Here is a 20,477-nt window from a genome sequence, read left to right as displayed (position 1 = left end):
CTGAGCACAGTACTCCAAGTGGGGTCTGACCAGGGTCCTATATAGTTGTAACATTACCTCTCGGCTCATAAACTCAGTCCCACGGGTGATGAAGGCCAATACACCATATGCCTTCTTAACCACGGAGTCACCCTGCGCAGCAGGTTCAAAGGTACAATTTAATGTCACAGAAATGTATACAATATACATCCTGAAATGATTTTTCTTCACAAACATCCACAAAAATAGAGAAGCCCCAAAGAATGAATGACAGCCAAATGTTAGAACCCCAATTCCCCCCTCCCAGATCCCCCTCCCGCGCGTAAGCAGCAGCGAGCAACAATCCCCCCCTCCCCCACTGGCAAAAAAAAAATCAGCCCCGCCACCGAGCACTCAAACGTGAGCAAAGCAATAGCAAAGACACAGACTTCCAGTTTCACCCGGTGTTCGACATACCACAGGTTTTCTCTCTCTCCCTAATAAAGGATAAAGCAGTGTTTCCGTTTTCCCAGCGAGCAGGGAGACATAACAAACAATTGGATGGTTTACGATGTTAAAAGTCCGTTAGGTCACTCTTTTGAGCTCTGTGCCTGAAGATCGCAGAGAACCCAGGTCTCCGGCCACACAGCTGTAGATATTTCAACTCCCCCGATGACACATGGGTCTCGTGTCATGACTCTGAACCTCGATCCGCCCATCATCAGAGCCCCAAGATCCTAGGCTTCTGAATCTGAGCTGGACTCTTAGGCTAAGCCATAGGCGTGCCAAACAATGGCCAGTTTTGGAACCCCCAGAGCAGGTCCCATTCCTGCAAAGAACTGTAGTCAGTGTGTAACTCCAGGTCAGGGTCTTCGAAAGAACCCTGAAAGGGGAAAATAGAGATATTAAAGATGGAAATAGAGCTGTTTCCGAAGATGCAAGCAAAGGAATCACCGTTAGGTGCCATTAACCCTCCTAAGCTCTGCCTTCAGCTTTGAGTGTTCTATGGACACGGACCCCAAGATCCCTCTGATCCTCCACACTGCCAAGAATCTTACCCATTAATACTATATTCTGCCATCATATTTAGCCTACCAAAATGAACCACCTCACACTTATCTGGGTTGAACTCCATCTGCCACTTCTCAGCCCAGTTTTGCATCCTATCAATGTCCCGCTGTAACCTCTGACAACCCTCCACACTATCCACAACACCCCCACCCTTTGTGTCGTCAGCAAATTTACTAACCCATCCCTCCACTTCCTCATCCAGGTCATTTATAAAAATCACAAAGAGTAAGGGTCCCAGAATAGATCCCTGAGGCACACCACTGGTCACCAACCTCCATGCAGAATATGACCCGTCTACAACCACTCTTTGCCTTCTGTGGGCAAGCCAATTCTGGTTCCACAAAGCAATGTCCCCTTGGATCCCATGTCTCCTTACTTTCTTAATAAGCCTTGTTTGGGTACCTTAGCATATGCCTTGCTGAAATCCATATACACTACATCTACGGCTCTACCTTCATCAATGTGTTTAGTCACATCCTCAAAAAATTCAATCAGGCTCGTAAGGCAAGGCCTTCGACAAAGCCATGCTGACTATTCCTAATAATATTATGCCTCTCCAAATGTTCACAAGTCCTCCCTCTCAGTATCTTCTCCATCATCATACCAACCACTAAAGTAAGACTCACTGGTCTATAATTTCCTGAGCTATCTCTCCTCCCTTTCTTGAATAAGGGAACAACATCTGCAACCCTCCATCCTCCGGATCCTCTTTCGTCCCCATTGATGATGCAAATATCAGCAATCTCCTCCCTCACCTCCCACAGTAGCCTGGGGTATATTTTGTCTGGTCCCAGTGACTTATCCGACTTGATGCTTTCCAAAAGCTCCAGCACGTCCTGTTTAATGTCCATATGCTCAAGCTTTTCAGTCTGCTGTAAGTCATCCCTACAATCGCCAAGATCCTTTTCCATAGTGAATACTGAAGCAAAGTACTCATTAAGTACCTCCACTATCTCCTCCGGTTCCATACACACTTTTTCACTGTCACACTTGATTGGTCCTTTTCTCTCACGTCTTATCCTCTTGCTCTTCACATCCTTGTAGAATGCCTTGGAGTTTATCTTAATCCTGCTGTCCAAGGCCTTCTCATGACCCCTTCTGGCTCTCCTAATTTCATTCTTCTCCTTCCAGCTAGCCTTATAATTTTCGCATTCCAGTGGAAGAACAGTTCCAGAATTGTAGGGGGAGAAAAACGGAATCAAGCCTAATGTCAGAAAACCTGGCCACATTGAAACATTTGAGAACAGGCCAGAAATAGAAAATGAGCTGAATTCTAGTGTAATTGTAGCTACACCAGTCAGATTGTAGTCCATACACGAAGCCTTCACAGGTCACAGTCAAAACAAACCTTCACAGGTAGCACAGTGTCCAACAACATGGCTTTCACATAGCATTGAGATATAAACACCACTTTTTGATACAGTTGGACGTACTGCGTAGATCGTCTGAAGGAAGACGCAAGTTGCTTAGTTAACGTTAAGTTATTTTCACTATAACTTCTCTCTAGATCTTAAGTTTACTCTACCGATTTCTTTCTTTTTAGTATCTTCTAGAAGCTTTTGCAATTTGTTTTTATTCTTGAGTTTTTCTTCTGCATCTATTTTCGCCCTTTTTTTAGTGATTTCTTAAATCATGCCAATTCTCAGGCTACTCAACAAATATTGTTAGTTTCTCTTTAATGCACTATTATCTAAAATCTTTTCTTCACAGATGTATTAGCTTTCCCTGGAATGTGTCTGTCATGAGAACTCAATAGTTTACCATGGGTTATGGGCTCTGAACATTGAGTTCACCCCTAATACTGCATTGTTATTAAATGATGTACCGATACTTAGCAAGCCTGCACCCAGCTCTGTACATGTACTCACAATTCCTATTTTATACTGTGCTAGGCTGTCTCCCATTCACAGTTCCTGTGTTATACCGTGCTAGGCTGTCTCCCATTCACAATTCCTGTGTTGTACTGTCCCAGGCTGCCTCCCATTCACAATTCCTGTGTTATACTGTCCCAGGCTGCCTCTCATTCACAATTCCTGTGTTATACTGTCCCAGGCTGCCTCTCATTCACAATTCCTGTTATACTGTCCCATGCTGCCTCCCATTCACAGTACCTGTGTTATACTGTCCCAGGCTCCCTCCCATTCACAATTCCTGTTATTCTGTGCCTCCCATTCAGTCTGTCAGGAGTGTGCCAGTTACTATTGCACTGTGCATAAACGCTCTCCATTTATATTTTAATGGCATACTTTCTTAGAGTAATGTGTGGAATCTGGGAGCCCTGGGTGGTCTGATCTGATAGATTTGTGTTCACTAGACTCTTGAATTGATGAAACGGAAGCAGATTGAGAATTACCACAAAGCTCCTGACTCTGAAAAGGATGTAATTGAATGTAATCCACACAAGATCTTCCATCAAGCTCTGGAAAATTGTAAGCCTGTCATAGGGTTGACCAGTGTACAACGAGGTGGCAAGTCTTACCAGGTATGTTTGCTTGATACTGAACGCTGCTTTTGGTTTTCTGTTTTGTGGTTAAAGTCGTGTTGTAATGTGGCATGTCCCAGACATCCTTTGAACATACAGGTGACTGTTCCAGCATGAAATCAGAATTGGCTTGCTGGTGGGTTGTATTTGATGCAACTTATTCTGGTGGAGATCTATGACTAGTGGTGTTCCATAGGGACCTTTGCTATTTGTGATAGACACTCAGTCGCCACTTTACCTGTATAACTCATTAATGCAAGTATCTGATCGGCCCATCCTGTGGCAGCAACTCAGTACAAAAACACGCGGACGTGGTCAAGCGGTTCAGTTGTTGTTCAGACCAAACATCAGAATGGAGAAGAAATATGTTCTAAGTGACTTTGATCGTGGAGTGATTGTTGGTGTCAGATGGGGTAGCTTTGAGTTTCTCAAACTGCTGATCTCCTAGGATTTTCATGCACAACGGTCTCTAGAGTTGATAGAGAATAGTGTAAGAAACACAAACATCCAGTGAGCAGCTGGTCAAGCCGCATCTGGAGTATAGCTTTCAATAGTGGTCACCCCATTATAGGAAGGATGTGAAAGCTTTGGGAGAGAGTGCAGGCAGTGTTTACGATGATGCTGTCTGGATTAGGGGGTATATGCTACAAGTAGAAACGTGTGTTGCTTTCTCTAGAGCAGCTAAGGGGTGACCCAATAAAAGGTTATAAAATTATGATAGCATGCAACAGAGATGATAGGAAAGGCAGGAGATGAGGCATAATCATAGCCAGTGGGATGAGTTACAGGGCAACAGAGGCGTGGTGCTGTTAAAGCAGAAAGCAACAAATACTGAAAGTGTCATATTTGAAAGCACGCAGCATAAGAAATAAAATTGACGTTCTTGAAATTCAGCTACAGATTGGCAAGTACGGTATTGTGGCCATCTCTGAAACTTGGCTAAAGGATGACTGCCATTGGGAGTTGAATGTCCAAGGATATACTGTGTATCGGAAAGCTAAGTTAGTAGGCGGGGGGGGGGGCGTGGCCCTGTGTGTAAGAAATAATATTAAATCATTAGAAAGGGATGACATAAGATCGGAAGGTGTAGAGTCTCTATGGGTTGAGTTAAGAAATGACAAGGGCAAAAGGACCCTAATGGCAGTTGTATACAGTCCTCCAAACAGCAGCCAGGATGTGGATTACAAATTACAGCAGGAGATAGAAAAGGCATGTCAGAAGGGCAATGTCATGATAATGGTTGGGGATTTTAACATGAAAGTGTATTGGGAAAACCAGGCCAGTACTGGACCTCGAGAGAGAATTTGTAGAATGTCTAATTTTTAGAACAGCTTGTTGTTGAGCCCACTAGGGGATTGGCTGTGCTGGATTGGGTGTTGTGCAATGAACCGGAGGTAATAACAGAGCTTAAGACTAAGGAACCCTTGGGGAACAGTGATCACAATATGATCGAATTCACTTTGTAATTTGAGGAGAAATTAAATTCCAATGTGTCAGTATTTCAGTGGAATAAAGGAAATTGCAATGGCATGAGAGGGGAACTGGCCAAGGTTGACTGGAAAGGGACACTAGCAGGGCAACAATGGCTGGAGTTTCTGCGAAAAATGAGGGAAGTGCAAGACAGATATATTGCAAATAAGAGGAAATTTTTGAATGGAAGAAGGACACTACCATAGCTGACAAGTGAAGTCAGAGCCAAAGTAAAAGCAACAGAGAGCGCATACAAGGAAGCCAAAGCTAGTGGGAAGATTGAGGATTGGGAAGCTTTTAAAAAATTGCAGAAGCAAACTAAGAAGGTCATTAGGAAGGAAAAGATGAATTATGAAAGGAAGCTGGAGACTAATATCAAAGAAGATACTAAAAAGTTTTTAAGTATATAAAGGATAAAAGAGAGTTGAGGGTAGATATAGGACCAATAGAAAATGATGCTGGAGATATTGTAATGAGAGACACAGAGATGGCAGAGGAATTGAATGCATATTTTACATCAGTCTTCACAGTGGAAGACATCTGTAGTATACCAGACATTCAAGAGTGTCAGGGAAGTGAAGTATGTGCAGTGAAAATTACGACTGAGAAGGTGCTCAGGAAGCTTAATGGTCTGAGAGTGGATAAATCTCCTGGTTCTGATGGAATGCACCCTTGGGTTCTGAAGGAAGTAGCTGGAGAGATTGCAGAGGCATTAACAATGATCTTTCAAGAATTGATAGATTCTGGCATTGTACGGATGACCGGAAAATTACAAATATTACTCCGTTATTTAAGAAGGGTGGGAGGCAGTAGAAAGGAAACTATAGACCTGTTAGCCTGACAGCAGTGGTTGGGAAGTTGTTGGAATCGATGGTTAGGAGTACCTGGAGGCATATGACAAGATAGGCCAAAGCCAGCATGGTTTCCTGAAAAGAAAGTCCTGCCTGATTAACCTACTGCAATTTTTTAAGGAAATTACAACCAGGGTAGACAAAGGAGGTGCAGTAGATGTGGTGTACTTGGGTTTTCAGAAGGCCTTTGACAAGGTGCAGCACATGAGGCTGCTCAACAAGGGTATATTCAGAGGGACAGAGGGAGAAAAAGGAGAGTGAGAGAAAGAATGTGTGCATAAAAATAAGTAACAGATGGGGTACGAGGAGGAGGTGGGGCCTTAGCGGAAGTTAGAGAAGTCAATGTTCATGCCATCAGGTTAGAGGCTACCCAGACGGAATATAAGGTGGTGTTCCTCCAACCTGAGTGTGGCTTCATCTTTACAGTAGAGGAGGCCGTAGATAGACATGTCAGAATGGGAATAGGATGTGGAATTAAAATGTGTGGCCACTGGGAGATCCTGCTTTCTCTGGTGGACAGAGCGTAGGTGTTCAGCAAAGCGGTCTCCCAGTCTGCGTCGGGTCTCGCCAATATATAGAAGGCCACATTGGGAGCACTGGACGCAGTATATCACCCCAGCCGACTCACAGGTGAAGTGTTGCCTCACCTGGAAACACCTAGGTGTTTGTTTAGGTTGTGCAACCTTGAAGGCTGGAGAGCGTGATCCCGTGTTGTACTATTCTGTGCTTTATGAAGCTGAGTGGCATGGCTTCACGTTTCACTGAGCTGATGCATGTTCGTATACCAGTGTGTATGTATGTGCACACACCATTAACACAAATGTGTACAATTGTATGCGTATGACTTGTAGAAATGCACCTGAACACAAGTTTATGAAATGTTTATCGATATATACTGGGGTGTATTTATGCATAACTATACGTGGTCATCTATGTACCTTTTTTGTATGTGCACATGGATACAACTTCCACAAGTATATTTCAGATTCCAGTTTAATATCACTGACATATCTCGTGAAATTTGTTTTGCAACAGCAGTGCATACAATATATTAAAAATGCTAAATTACAATAAGAAATATGTACAGGTCCACAATCCCTTATCCGAAATCCTTGGGGCCAGTTGCATTTCGGAATTCAGAATTGTCCGTATTTCAGACCCGCACCCCCGCCCCATACCAAAAAACACATCTACTCACGTCCCTTATTAAACCTGTCTCAGTGCGGTGGACTTTAGGACCCGGCGGCACACCAAACCTACGCACATCCTCCCGTATACTTTAAATCATCTCTAGATTACTTGTAATACCTAATACAATGTAAATGCTGTGTAAGTAGTTATACTGTATTGTTTAGGGAATGATGACAAGAAAAAGTTTTATTTCCAACAAAAACATTCAATAAAACAAAAATATACAGCTTCAAACAAAGCTAATCAAACACATGGTAAATGACTTATTGGAATAAATGTAGAATGTCACTGTCACTATAAAACTTCAGTAACTTGTCTTTCTGTTTCTTTAAATCATATCCAGTGGTAGTTCCGACACTATTTTCTTCAGTAAGACACGGCACAGACACACCACGATCAAGCTTCTGCAATAACTCCACTTGCTGCGTTATTGATAATGATAGATGCTTCCTTCTCTTTTCTCATTGTTACCCAGAGGGGTATCTGCAGCTCTTTTTGACATTTTCACAGTGAAATTAAACACAAAGTCAACAATGAACACAAAATATCAGCGAACACGTGTAACCAGTGCGAGTGCTGAGCCACGACTGACGTCTGGTGGCCTCTGCTAGTGCTGCCACGTCACACCTGAGTGACATCAGATGTCGGCAAAAAAAAACTTAGGTTTTCAGAGCTTTTTGGATTTCAGAATTTTGGATAAAGGAATGTGCACATATATTTAAAAAAAAACAATTAAATTAATTAGTGCAAAACTGAGCAGAAAGTGTTCATGAGTTTTTCCATTTTCCATTTGGAAATCTGATGACAGAGGGGAAGAAGCTGTTCCTCAAATGTTGAGAGTGTGTCTTCAGGTTCCTATACCTGCTCCCAAATGGTAGCAATGAGATGAGGGCTTGTCAGATTCCTGTGCCTCCTCCCTGATGGGATGAGATGAGGGCTTGTCCTGGGTGATGCAGTCTGGTTGCCTCCTTTTTGGGGATGTCCCCGATGCTGAGGAGGGGAGAACCCATGATGGAGCTAGCTTTGCAGCTTTTTCTGATTCTCTGTACCAGACGGTGATGCAACCAGTCAGAATGCTCTCCACCGTACATCTGTGAAAATTTGCTGGAATCTTTGGTGACGTCTCAAATCCTGATGAAATGTAGCTGCTGATGTGCCGGCTTTGTAATTGCATCGATATGTTGGGCCAGGGGTAGATCTTCAGGGATGTTGACACTGCTCACCCTTTCCATTGCTGACTCCTCGGTGAGGACTGGTGTGTGTTCCCTCGAACTGCCCTTCCTGAGGGCACAATCAAATACTGACATTGAGTGCAAGGTTATTGTTGCAACAGCAGTCAACCACCCTCTCACTCCTGTACGGCTCCTCATCACCATCTGAGGTTCTGTCAACAACGGTTGCGTCATCAACAAATTTCTAGATGTGTTTGAACCACACACCCATGGGCGTAGAGAGAATAGAGCAGCGGACTAAGCACGCATCTTTGAAGTGTGCTGGTGTTGATTGTCAGCGAGGAAATGTTATTTCTGATTCGCACCGATTGGTCTCCCAATGATCCGGTTGCAGAGACCCAGCTTTTAAACCTTGTTTATTAGTACTGAGGGTGCAATGGCGTTGAACACTGAGCTGTAATCAATAAACAGCAGTCTAACGTAGCTATTGCTGTTGTGCAGGTGATCCAGGGCCAAGTGGAGAGCCAGTGAGATTGTATCTTCTGTACTACCACAGTAGGTCTACAGTAGATTCAATTTGTAGCGGGTGCAGGTCCTTGAAAAGGAGCTAATTCTAGCCATGACAAACCTCTCGAAGTGCTTAACCACAGTCGATGCAAGTCCAGTTGGGCAATGGTCATTGAGGCAGCTCACCCTGCCTCTTGGGCATTGGCATGATTGTCACCCTTTTGAGGCAGGTGGGAAACTCCAACTGCAACAGGGAGAGATTGAAGGTGGCCTTGGACACCTCCCATCAGCTGGTTGGCACAGGTTTTCAGTGCTCTTCCAGTTACACCATCAGGGCCTGATACTTTGCAAGGACTCACCTTCTGAAAGATGTTCTGCTGTTGACCTCAGACGTAGATCGCAGGGTTTCACAGGTGTAGCTTTATTCTCCCTTTCAAAGCATGCATAAAAGGCATGTTTCTGTGTAGCTGCACATAAACAGGTGTAAATACAGACCACTAGTCTGTTATACTGCTTCTGTGAGCACACATCTGTAATTTGTTCATTCTAGGTGGCTTTGGCCATCATTTATATGCACTTCAGCCTTGAGTATATGCACATGTGCCTGTTTGCGTACTAGTGTGTATGCATACTCATGTGCAAACATGTAACAACCATTGCTCATACTCTCTCCAGCCTCTCGACGTACATTTTTGTATACTTGCACACATTAGAACAGATGTGTGTATCGGTATGCATTCATTCAACTTGTACAGACACTTGTGTAATGTGTCGATATAAGATTTACATAGGTTTGTGCCTACCAGCCTTGTAACGTGTAGACAAACCTGACCACACAGACTTGCAGCAGTTTCTGGCCGGTCCCTGCCTCTCCATAAGCCCTGAAACAGGAACCCGCGGAGGTCTAAAGGTTGCATTAATCTAAGAGAAGATATCTCTCACAATCCAGTGCATATTAGAACTGCATGCATACTTTTGAAGGGTAACTAATGTTAGTGTTGGAATCAGAGACCATTACTACAAAGTGGCTGCCAACAAATAGAATTAGCAGAAACTCTAGTACATGGGCTAAGGAATCTATGGCACATGTGCCCAAGGATGCATGCACAAGGATTTTGTTGGTACATGACATGCACTATCACCCCTCGATTCTTTAAACCCTGCCCATAATTTAAAACCCATAATGATGATTAAAGATGAAATGGGGGATTTTTACAACCCGGGACCTTTCACAGGAAGCATCTCATGCCTGGATGGTTGTGAGAACACATGACATTGGATGATTGAAATCCTCACAGACCTGATGAACACATCAATATTTGGATAGTAAATGGCAATACCATTTCAAGATGATATTTTTTTCAATTGCCCTTTTAAAAGTTTAATAGTTTTTGAGTAGGTTTTCTGAAATGTTTCATTTATTTCAACCCCTCATTTTTTTTAATAATAATGAATGCAAATAAACAACGGGATTATTCTTTTTCCTCACAAACAAGAAAATCTGCTGATGCTAGAAATCCAAGCCCCCCCCACACACACGGAGGGATAGAGACACCGGGGGGGGGACAGACACCTGGAGGAACTCAGCGGGTCAGGCAGAATCTATGGAAAAGAGTACAGTCAGCATTTCAGACTGAGACCCTCCTCCAGTCCTGCTGAAGGATCTCAGCCCGAAATGTTGACTGTACTCTTTTCCATAAATGCTGCCTGGCCTGCTGAGTTCCTCCAGCATTTTGTGTGTGTTACTTGGATCCCTTTTCCTCCAAGTCCATAATTATTGTTACTAATTCATTAATAATAATCGCTGTTCAAAATTACTGTGGCTTGTGAGAGAATTGTTTTAGAGCACTTAAAAATGGTGCACATGTTCTCAAAAAGGTTTGCCACTCATCTACACTGCTTCACCCACTAGTCCAAGCAAATGGGTCTCTAACCTTATTATCACACTAGGGACGCTGTGAATCCCGGCTCCTGCAGCAGCAAACTTTACCACAGTATACCACTGCCAGTGCTGGGTGAGTTGGGTCAAATGCTGCAGCTGTTGAGCACCAAGATGTCGGACTCAAGTGCACCCCGACAGAATATATCATGATCACCAGTTCTATCATTTCAATGTTTAAAAGCAAACATTGCAGGTGCTGAAAATTTGAAATGGGAATGGAAGAGAAGTGGTTAATGTTTGGTTGGTGACCTTTCATCAGAAGCAAAAGAAACTAGAAAAATGAAACCTGATTAGAAAGGGCTGGCATTAGCATTTTCTTCTTTGACTCTGTCCTTATTGATTTCTCTGTTTACACCTGATATTAACAAGCCTTCACCACTCTCTCACAGCCAGCACCACCCCAACTGCATCACTCCATTACCGTGCAGATTGTTATTAATGATTATGATAGAGTTGGGATCACAGAGACATGGCTCCAGGGTGACCAAGGATGGGAGCTCAACATTCAGGGATATTCAATATTCAGGAGGGATAGACATGAAAGAAAAGGAGGTGGGGTGGCGTTGCTGGTTAGAGAGGAGATTAACGCAATGGAAAGGAAGGACATAAGCCGGGAAGATGTGGAATCGATATGGGTAGAGCTGCGTAACACTAAGGGGCAGAAAACGCTGGTGGGAGTTGTGTACAGGCCACCTAACAGCAGTAGTGAGGTCGGAGATGGTATTGAACAGGAAATTAGAAATGTGTGCAATAAAGGAACAGCAGTTATAATGGGTGACTTCAATCTACATGTAGATTGGGTGAACCAAATTGGTAAAGGTGCTGAGGAAGATGATTTCTTGGAATGTATGCGGGATGGTTTTTTGAACCAACATGTCGAGGAACCAACTAGAGAGCAGGCTATTCTGGACTGCGTTTTGAGCAATGAGGAAGGGTTAATTAGCAATCTTGTCGTGAGAGGCCCCTTGGGTAAGAGTGACTATAATATGGTGGAATTCTTCATTAAGATGGTGAGCGACATAGTTAATTCAGAAACAAAGGTTCTGAACTTAAAGAGGGGTAACTTTGAAGGTATGAGACGTGAATTAGCTAAGATAGACTGGCAAATGACACTTAAAGGATTGACGGTGGATATGCAATGGCAAGCATTTAAAGGTTGCATGGATGAACTACAACAATTGTTCATCCCAGTTTGGCAAAAGAATAAATCAAGGAAGGTAGTGCACCCGTGGCTGACAAGAGAAATTAGGGATAGTATCAATTCCAAAGAAGAAGCATACAAATTAGCCAGAAAAAGTGGCTCACCTGAGGACTGGGAGAAATTCAGAGTTCAGCAGAGGAGGACAAAGGGAATTAGGAAGGGGAAAAAAGATTATGAGAGAAAACTGGCAGGGAACATAAAAACTGACTGTAAAAGCTTTTATAGATATGTAAAAAGGAAAAGACTGGTAAAGACAAATGTAGGTCCCCTACAGACAGAAACAGGTGAATTGATTATGGGGAGCAAGGACATGGCAGACCAATTGAATAATTACTTTGGTTCTGTCTTCACTAAGGAGGACATAAATAATCTTCCAGAAATAGTAGGGGACAGAGGGTCCAGTGAGATGGAGGAACTGAGTGAAATACATGTTAGTAGGGAAGTAATGTTAGGTAAATTGAAGGGATTGAAGGCAGATAAATCCCCAGGTGGTCTGCATCCCAGAGTGCTTAAGGAAGTAGCCCAAGAAATAGTGGATGCATTAGTGATAATTTTTCAAAACTCATCAGATTCTGGACTAGTTCCTGAGGATTGGAGGGTGGCTAATGTAACCCCACTTTTTAAAAAAGGAGGGAGAGAGAAACCAGGGAATTATAGACCGGTTAGCCTAACGTCAGTGGTGGGGAAACTGCTGGAGTCAGTTATCAAAGATGTGATAACAGCACATTTGGAAAGCGGTGAAATCATCGGACAAAGTCAGCATGGATTTGTGAAAGGAAAATCATGTCTGACGAATCTCATAGAATTTTTTGAGGATGTAACTAGTAGAGTGGATAGGGGAGAACCAGTGGATGTGGTATATTTGGATTTTCAGAAGGCTTTTGACAAGGTCCCACACAGGAGATTAGTGTGCAAACTTAAAGCACACGATATTGGGGGTAAGGTATTGATGTGGATAGAGAATTGGTTAGCAGACAGGAAGCAAAGAGTGGGAACAAGCGGGACCTTTTCAGAATGGCAGGCGGTGACTAGTGGGGTACCGCAAGGCTCAGTGCTGGGACCCCAATTGTTTACAATATATATTAATGACTTGGATGAGGGAATTAAATGCAGCATCTCCAAGTTTGCGGATGACACGAAGCTGGGTGGCAGTGTTAGCTGTGAGGAGGATGCTAAGAGGATGCAGAGTGACTTGGATAGGTTGGGTGAGTGGGCAAATTCATGGCAGATGCAATTTAATGTGGATAAATATGAAGTTATCCACTTTGGTTGCAAAAATAGGAAAACAGATTATTACCTGAATGGTGGCCGATTAGGAAAAGGGGAGGTGCAACGAGACCTGGGTGTCATTATACACCAGTCATTGAAAGTGGGCATGCAGGTACAGCAGGCGGTGAAAAAGGCGAATGGTATGCTGGCATTTATAGCGAGAGGATTCGAGTACAGGAGCAGGGAGGTACTACTGCAGTTGTACAAGGCCTTGGTGAGACCACACCTGGAGTATTGTGTGCAGTTTTGGTCCCCTAATCTGAGGAAAGACATCCTTGCCATAGAGGGAGTACAAAGAAGGCTCACCAGATTGATTCCTGGGATGGCAGGACTTTCATATGAAGAAAGACTGGATGAACTGGGCTTGTACTCATTGGAATTTAGAACATTGAGGGGGGATCTGATTGAAAAGTATAAAATCCTAAAGGGATTGGACAGGCTCGATGTAGGAAGATTGTTCCCGATGTTGGGGAAGTCCAGAACGAGGGGTCACAGTTTGAGGATAAAGGGGAAGCCTTTTAGGACCGAAATTAGGAGAGTGGTGAATCTGTGGAATTCTCTGCCACAGGAAACAGTTGAGGCCAGTTCATTGGCTATATTTAAGAGGGAGTTAGATATGGCCCTTGTGGGTACGGGGATCAGGGGGTATGGAGGGAAGGCTGGGGCAGGGTTCTGAGTTGGATGATCAGCCATGATCATAATAAATGGCAGTGCAGGCTCGAAGGGCCGAATGGCCTACTCCTGTACCTATTTTCTATGTTTCTACCCTTGGTCTCCAACCTACCATAGATATTCCCTTTGTTCTTGCCGTCCCTCCTCCTTCCCTGCAACTCTTCCAGGTTCTAATCAAAGGTCGTTAACTCTGTTTTCTTCTCTCCCCAGATGCTGCCTGTCTTGCTAGGTGTTTCCAGCATTCTGTTTGCTGGTGATGTTGTTGAAAGAATAACTAGTGTCCAGTGTACCCCAGTAGTACACTTTCTCATCAGATATGTAACCTCAGACCTTAGCTACATCTGAGATGGTAGATGGTAAATGAGCCTACCAGTGAGATGTCCCCCAGTATAAGATTAGCTTTATTTGTCACATGCCCGTTTCATCAGAAAGTGAAATGTGCTGTTTGTGTAACCCAGTCCAGCAATGAGCTGGGGATACTCTTCTGGCACCAGCGTAGCTTGCTGATAGCTTACTAACCCATACATCTTTTGAAGGTGGGAGGAAACCAGAGCACCCGGTCACAGGGAGGACACATAAACACCAAAGCATTGTGCTAACGGCACCACTACCGTGCTGCATGTTTAACACTGGTTTATTGGATTGGACATGGTTTGTTAATTTTATTCCCTGGGTTATTTCCTGTTGCAGGTTCCGACACCGCTTAAGGACAATCGCCGTCGTTTTCTGGCCATGAAATGGTTAATTACAGAGTGCCGTGACAATCGGCACCGGCGCACTCACATGCACGAGAAGTTATCCCAGGAACTGCTTGCTGCCTTTAAAAATCAGGGGAATGTGATCAAAAGGAAGCATGACCTTCACAAAATGGCAGAGGCTAATCGAGCCTTTGCCCACTACAGATGGTGGTGAGATGTAGTACAGATGGAGCTCCAAACTTAGCAACTCGAGCTGGAAAGAATGGTGCAATCTCTCCAGCTTGGTGTTTAAAGTGTACACAATGCAGTTATCTTGGTGCAAATAGCCCCCCTATGGACTGACCATGTCTGCCCCAGGTGGCCTGTGTTGGTTGGGGTTGTATGGTGACTCTGGCATCATGTATGTGCTGAGGGGAGGGATGATTTGTTGTCTAGTGTGGGGAGTGCTCTGTGGCAGACCATGGGCTGGGGCACTGCCAGGTGCAAAGAGTGACCAGTGTCCCTGGCTGGAGGATGGACACTGTGCTCGAGGAGGGAGGTGACAGTGACACTAACATATGAGGAGTGACTGACACCAGGCCTACCTCTGAGGCTCTTAATGACCTGTTTAATTTTTTTAACTCTTTACAAACACAGCAGAGATATCCCAGGGAGATAATAGTCCACGGGAAGTGAGAAGCTATAAAGGAAGTTTCAGCTCCCATTGAAGTGCCCGGGAAATGTCACCATTCCACTGGGCATTTTTCTTCACATTTGCACCTGCCCACAACGTTTTAATCTTTGTAAATGGTTTCTTAAATCTCCATGAATCACCAATGCCAATCCTTCACAATGCAAAATGTACTTGATTTAACTTTTGGGTGCAAGCAGTGACCTGTATTGAATCCATTGTTTGGCTGTGCATTCACTTTCTCTACTAATGTCACTTTTCTAATATGCCATCTATTCAGAGGTGTTCAAAATCAGGAAGGATTCTAAATTTAGATGAAATAAACAGATGATTTTATTTGTTTTAATACTAGTGTGGTAAGGATTTAAGGCAAGATCCAGTGATTCTCACAATGTGTGTTTAGCGTAGAACACACTGCCTCATACGGTGGTATGTTTCAATAATACAGGAAAAACACCAACTGCATTGTCCCCCACAGTCATCGCACACTTAATGGCCTGAATGACTTTGGTTAAGAAAGCAACCCAGGGACACCTTTATGGGCAGTTAGGGGTGGGAATTACTGGCTTTGTCAGTGATCTGGCGTAGACTGAATACATTTTAAAAACCATAATGTGCAGAAGATGCTCTGGGTCCTGATGCTGGCGTCTGACCGGAAATACTGGGTGTCATTGTACTTGGGAGGCCTCCAGTCAAGGGACAATCCAATCCAATTCAATGAGAACCCGGACAACTATTAACTGAGCCATGGACAGAGATGAGGAAATGCATTTTGGCTGTCCAAGATTACCAGAGGGAGCATTCTGACTGCACATTGCATATTTAGTTTGAAAATGTGATCATAAGACATAGGAGCAGAATTAGGCTACTCAGCTTATCAAGTCTGCTCCACCATTTCATCATGGCAACTTTGACACCCTGATTAACCAAGAACCTATCACCCTCTGCCTTAAATATACTCAATGACTTAGCCTCCACAGCTGTCCATGGCAATGAATTCCAAACATTCCACACTCCCTGGCTAAAGAAATTCCTCCTCATCTCCATTCTAAATGGACATCCCTCTTCTGAATCTGTGCCCCTGGTCCTAGACTCAACCACTACAGGAAACGTTCTCTCCATGTCTACTCTGTCTCGGCTCAATATCTGGTAAGATTTCAATGAGATCCCTGGGCAAGTACTGGTCCAGAGCCAACAAACACTCCTCATATGTATCACGCACAGTTCAGCTGGGTCTCCTAAAATAGTTTTTTCAAAAAACCACAACAAATTCAGAGTGAATCAGATTATTAGCACATAATATTTACTTGCGAGGGAAGATCTATTTCCATACATTAAGCTGGTAGCTCAATCCTGTAGCTCAAAAAAACCCACTTTTATATTTTTACTGAGATAAGTAATTAGGTGGCTCCGTCCCATTACGGCATTCCTCTGTTATCTGGATCCATGCATTTGTTCTTTAATCAGTCCATTTTTCTTTTAAGGCTTATCCCCTCCATGAGAGCTGTGTCCTGTTTTTCTCTGTAGTCAAAACATTCTTTATTATAAATATACCCCCTTCCATAAAAACACACAGACTGCTTGTAAGCCTCCATCCAAACCAGCAAAGCACTCTGTGATCACAAAGGTTCCTTTATGACACAATACATTTAACAAAAGTCACAAATTCATAAAGACTTTGGGGTTACAGATATATTTCCACATACATTAACACTTTCATTCCCAGAGTCATTCTCATGAACATCCTCTGGACCCCCTCCAATGCCAGCACATCTTTTCTTAGATAATCAGCCCAAAACTGCTCATAATATGCCAAGTGTGCTCTTACCAATGCGTTTAAAGCATTAGCATCACATCCCATTCTAGTCCTTTGCAAATGAATACTACCATTGCATTTGCCATCCTTACTAATGACTGACTCAACCTGCAAATTGACTTTTAGGGCAGGTGTTCCCAACCTTTATAATGTCATGGACCAATACCATTAAGCAATGGGTCCATGGACTGCAGGTTGGGATCCCTTGTCCTAAAGTTTAGGGATCCTGTTCTAGGACTCCCAAATCCCTTTGTATCTCCAATTTCTGAATGTGCTTCCTGTTTAGGAAATTATCTGAGCCTTTATTCTTTTTACCAAAGTACAAGACCACACTCTTCCCTGCGCACTATTGCATCTGCCATTTCTTTGCCCATCTAATCTGTCCAAGTCTTTCTGCAGACTCCCTGCTTCCTTAACATTACCTGCCCCTCCACTTATCTTGGTATCATCTGCAAATTTCCATTCTTTGCCTTCTGCCAGTCTATCTTCTGTTAATGCTAGTATCTTCCCAACTACTGAAAGCAAGCTAACTGGCTTATAATTTCCTTTCTTCCACCTCCCTCCCTTCTTAAAGAGTGGAGTAACACTGGCAATATTCCTGTCCTCTGGAACCATTCTGGAATCTAGATATTCTATAAAGATCATTACTAATGCTTCCACAATCCCTTCAGCTACTTCTTTCAGAACCTGGAGTGTAGTCCATCTGGTCCAGGTGACTTTTAAACTACCTTCATCTACACTCACTCCCGTCCCCGACACTTTCTGGCATACTGCTAGTGTGAAGTCTGAAGCAAAATGCTTATTAAATTTGTCAGTATTTCTCTATCCCTTATTACTATCTCTGTAGTGTCATTTTCCAGCAGTCCAATATGCACTCTTGCCTTTTTATATACTTTTTATAATATCTGGAAAATCTTTTGGTGTCCTCTTTGATATTTTTGGCTAGTTTACCTTCATATTTCATCGTTTCATGTTTTTTTTTAATTGCTTTCTGTTGGTTTTTAAAAGCTTCCCAATTCCCTAACTTCCCACTGATGTTTGCTATATTATATGCCCTCTCTTTTGCTTCTATGCTGCTACCCACAGCTGCCTCGTTGTCCTTTTAGAGTACTACTCCATCTTTGGGATGTGTCTATCCTGCACCTTCCGAATTGCCCCAGAAGCTCCAGCTGTTGCTATTCTGCCATCATCTTTTTAAAAAGGTTTTATTTTTAACCAACAGAGCCACAACACCCCCTCCCCCGCCCCCGCCTACTTGTCTGTCCTTTTGATACAGGGCGTATCCTTGGATGTTAAGCTCAAAACTATTCTCTTTTTTCAACCACATCTCAGTGACGCCCACAACGTCATACCTGCCAATTTCTAACTGCACTACAAGATCATCTACCTTATTCTGTATACTGTGTCCATTCAAATATAACACCTTCAGTTGTATTCATCACCACCGTGTTACACTTCACCTCATCCCACTGTCACGTACCCCATGACGGGTTAAAGATAGATATACTTTATTGATCCCGAGGGAAATTGGGTATCCAAATCCAAAAACACTTTGGAGTCTGGTATTGTTATTCACTAATATTGTTTATTAGTAACTACGCAATACAGTAATATAAATGCAGATATATCAAACAGGTCAGCAATGATTTTATATATGGAAATATAAAAACCAAGCTTCTTCAAGCCTCAGGGTAAATGGATACATTCTTACGGTGATGAGTAAAGTTCAGTTCAGTTCGTGGTATTGAGTCGAGTAGTGATGGAGAGAGAGAGGTGTTTGGTTCTTCAGGTGAGTTGATGCCGTCGATCTTCCCGTTGTCCTCCGAAACTTCCAAGTTAGCCAAACTTGACCAACTTAAGAGCACCGTCTTCGTGTGATAGTCTACCAACCCAGGCGAGGGTTAGACTCACTGGTAGACTCCACAGGGTGGCTCTTTCATGCACTAATAATCACAGATCGATCCTCAGTTCCACACTCGTGGGCACCTGAACAGGATAGTGGTAACCTCACCACACCCTTGTGCGTCTGCAAGTCCTCTGTCCTGTGAAACAAGCAATTACGCTAGTTTAAATACTGTTGTGCTGAACACCAGCTGTCCATCAAGTAGCTCCTCCCTTCTCTGTAGGAACTCAGAAGCTGCCAGTGTCCTTGTGGAAATGTAAACACGCTGCAGAGAAACCATAACACCATCTCCAAGCAGTCTCTGCCTCTCTCTTTCTCTCTCTTTTTAACAAGGTGTCTGTGTTCCACAGATCAGTCTCTCTCTCTCTCTCTCTTAAAAGCACAGTTCATAGGGATAATTCAGGACCCCGTCACACCACTGACTGCAATTTTGCCTGTCCATCCTCAGAGTCTCAGTACACACTCCATCTGCTTGAATACAAACTGCCCTATCCTCAGCCATATTACTCCAGTTCCCATCCCTGTCAAATTCGTTCAAACCCTCTCCAACAGTTCTGGCAAACCTGCCTGCAAGGATATTGGTCCCCCTTGGGTTCAGGTGTAACCTGTCCTTTTTGTATGGGTTACCTTCCCCTGAAGAGATCCTGATGACAATCACCCTGCACCAATTCCTCAGCCACTCTTTCATCTGTCCTGACTAGTCCGTGGCATTGGGAGTAATCCAGAGATTGCTACTTTGGAAGTTCTGTTCTTCAGCCTTTTCCCTAACTCTCTACTCACTATGCAGGACATCTTCCCCCTTTCTACCTCAGTAAAAAACTCATCTATGAAATTTTCAGCCTCCCAGGTGGTCCTGAGTGCATCCAGTTCCTAAACTACCATCCTGCCTACACTTGTTAGCCTTAAGTTCTAGTCTGTCTGTTCTGGCCACTCCACCTGAGTCCTGCTTCTTTTTATTGGCCCTTGTTAATTCACCTTAGTTAACACAAGCAGCCTCCCACTCCACAAACAAGTCCCAACAGGCCCTGCTTGCTGTTTAAAACTGGCATGAGCTCCTATCTCCCACTCCATTTGTTAGATCTTTCTGAATGTTTGTGACTACTGCCTGCTGATTCAGTGCCACAGTATCATTGTGAAGTTCTGCTTCTGTAGACCACTCAATCACACATTAGTTTATATCGAGCATCATTCCAATTCAGTGTGGGGTCTGTTGGCCTGGGCAGTTTATCACTGCACTGGTAAATTGAAAACTTTTTGCAGATAGGTTATATGTCATACTTGGTCATTAACTTCACTGGTGAATTTATTGTGAAAGCTGTTCCTGGGCAGACCCTTTGCTATTCAAAGACATTTGGTAATTCCATGTTTAGGTGTCACCACTTGCACAAAACATGTTGTATAGTTTTACAGCGCGCTCATCCCCTTACAACCATTAAAAATTTTAATTGTGATTCAAGGTAATTTTGGTGCTATCAAAATAAAAGGCTGTGATAAAATGAAGCTGTGGAGGGGAAGTTAATTTATGTTCATTGTTAATACAATCCAATGGTCCAAAAGTATGAACATAAATGTATAAGTTTCTTTGCTCTTTAGAGGTTAAGTTT

The 20,477-nt window shown here is 43.3% G+C and overlaps 1 protein-coding gene across 2 annotated transcripts in view; it reads left to right on the top strand.

The window, feature by feature from the left end:
• mrps7 (mitochondrial ribosomal protein S7) overlaps positions 1–20,456 on the top strand; it is a 30,965-nt gene extending 10,509 nt beyond the window's left edge. For both annotated transcript variants that reach the window (XM_072242734.1, XM_072242733.1), the window contains exons 4-5: positions 3,344–3,511; positions 14,477–20,456. In XM_072242734.1, the coding sequence (XP_072098835.1) occupies positions 3,344–3,511; positions 14,477–14,698 (390 nt within the window). In that variant the 3' untranslated portion in view covers positions 14,699–20,456. The remainder of the gene's footprint in view (positions 1–3,343; positions 3,512–14,476) is intronic.
• Positions 20,457–20,477: the final 21 nt, after the last annotated feature.

Source organism: Mobula birostris, chromosome 24 (assembly GCF_030028105.1).
Source record: "Mobula birostris isolate sMobBir1 chromosome 24, sMobBir1.hap1, whole genome shotgun sequence".
Lineage (NCBI taxonomy): Eukaryota > Metazoa > Chordata > Chondrichthyes > Myliobatiformes > Myliobatidae > Mobula > Mobula birostris.
Note: the sequence above shows the minus strand (reverse complement) of the source record. Positions and strands in the feature narration are given on the sequence as shown.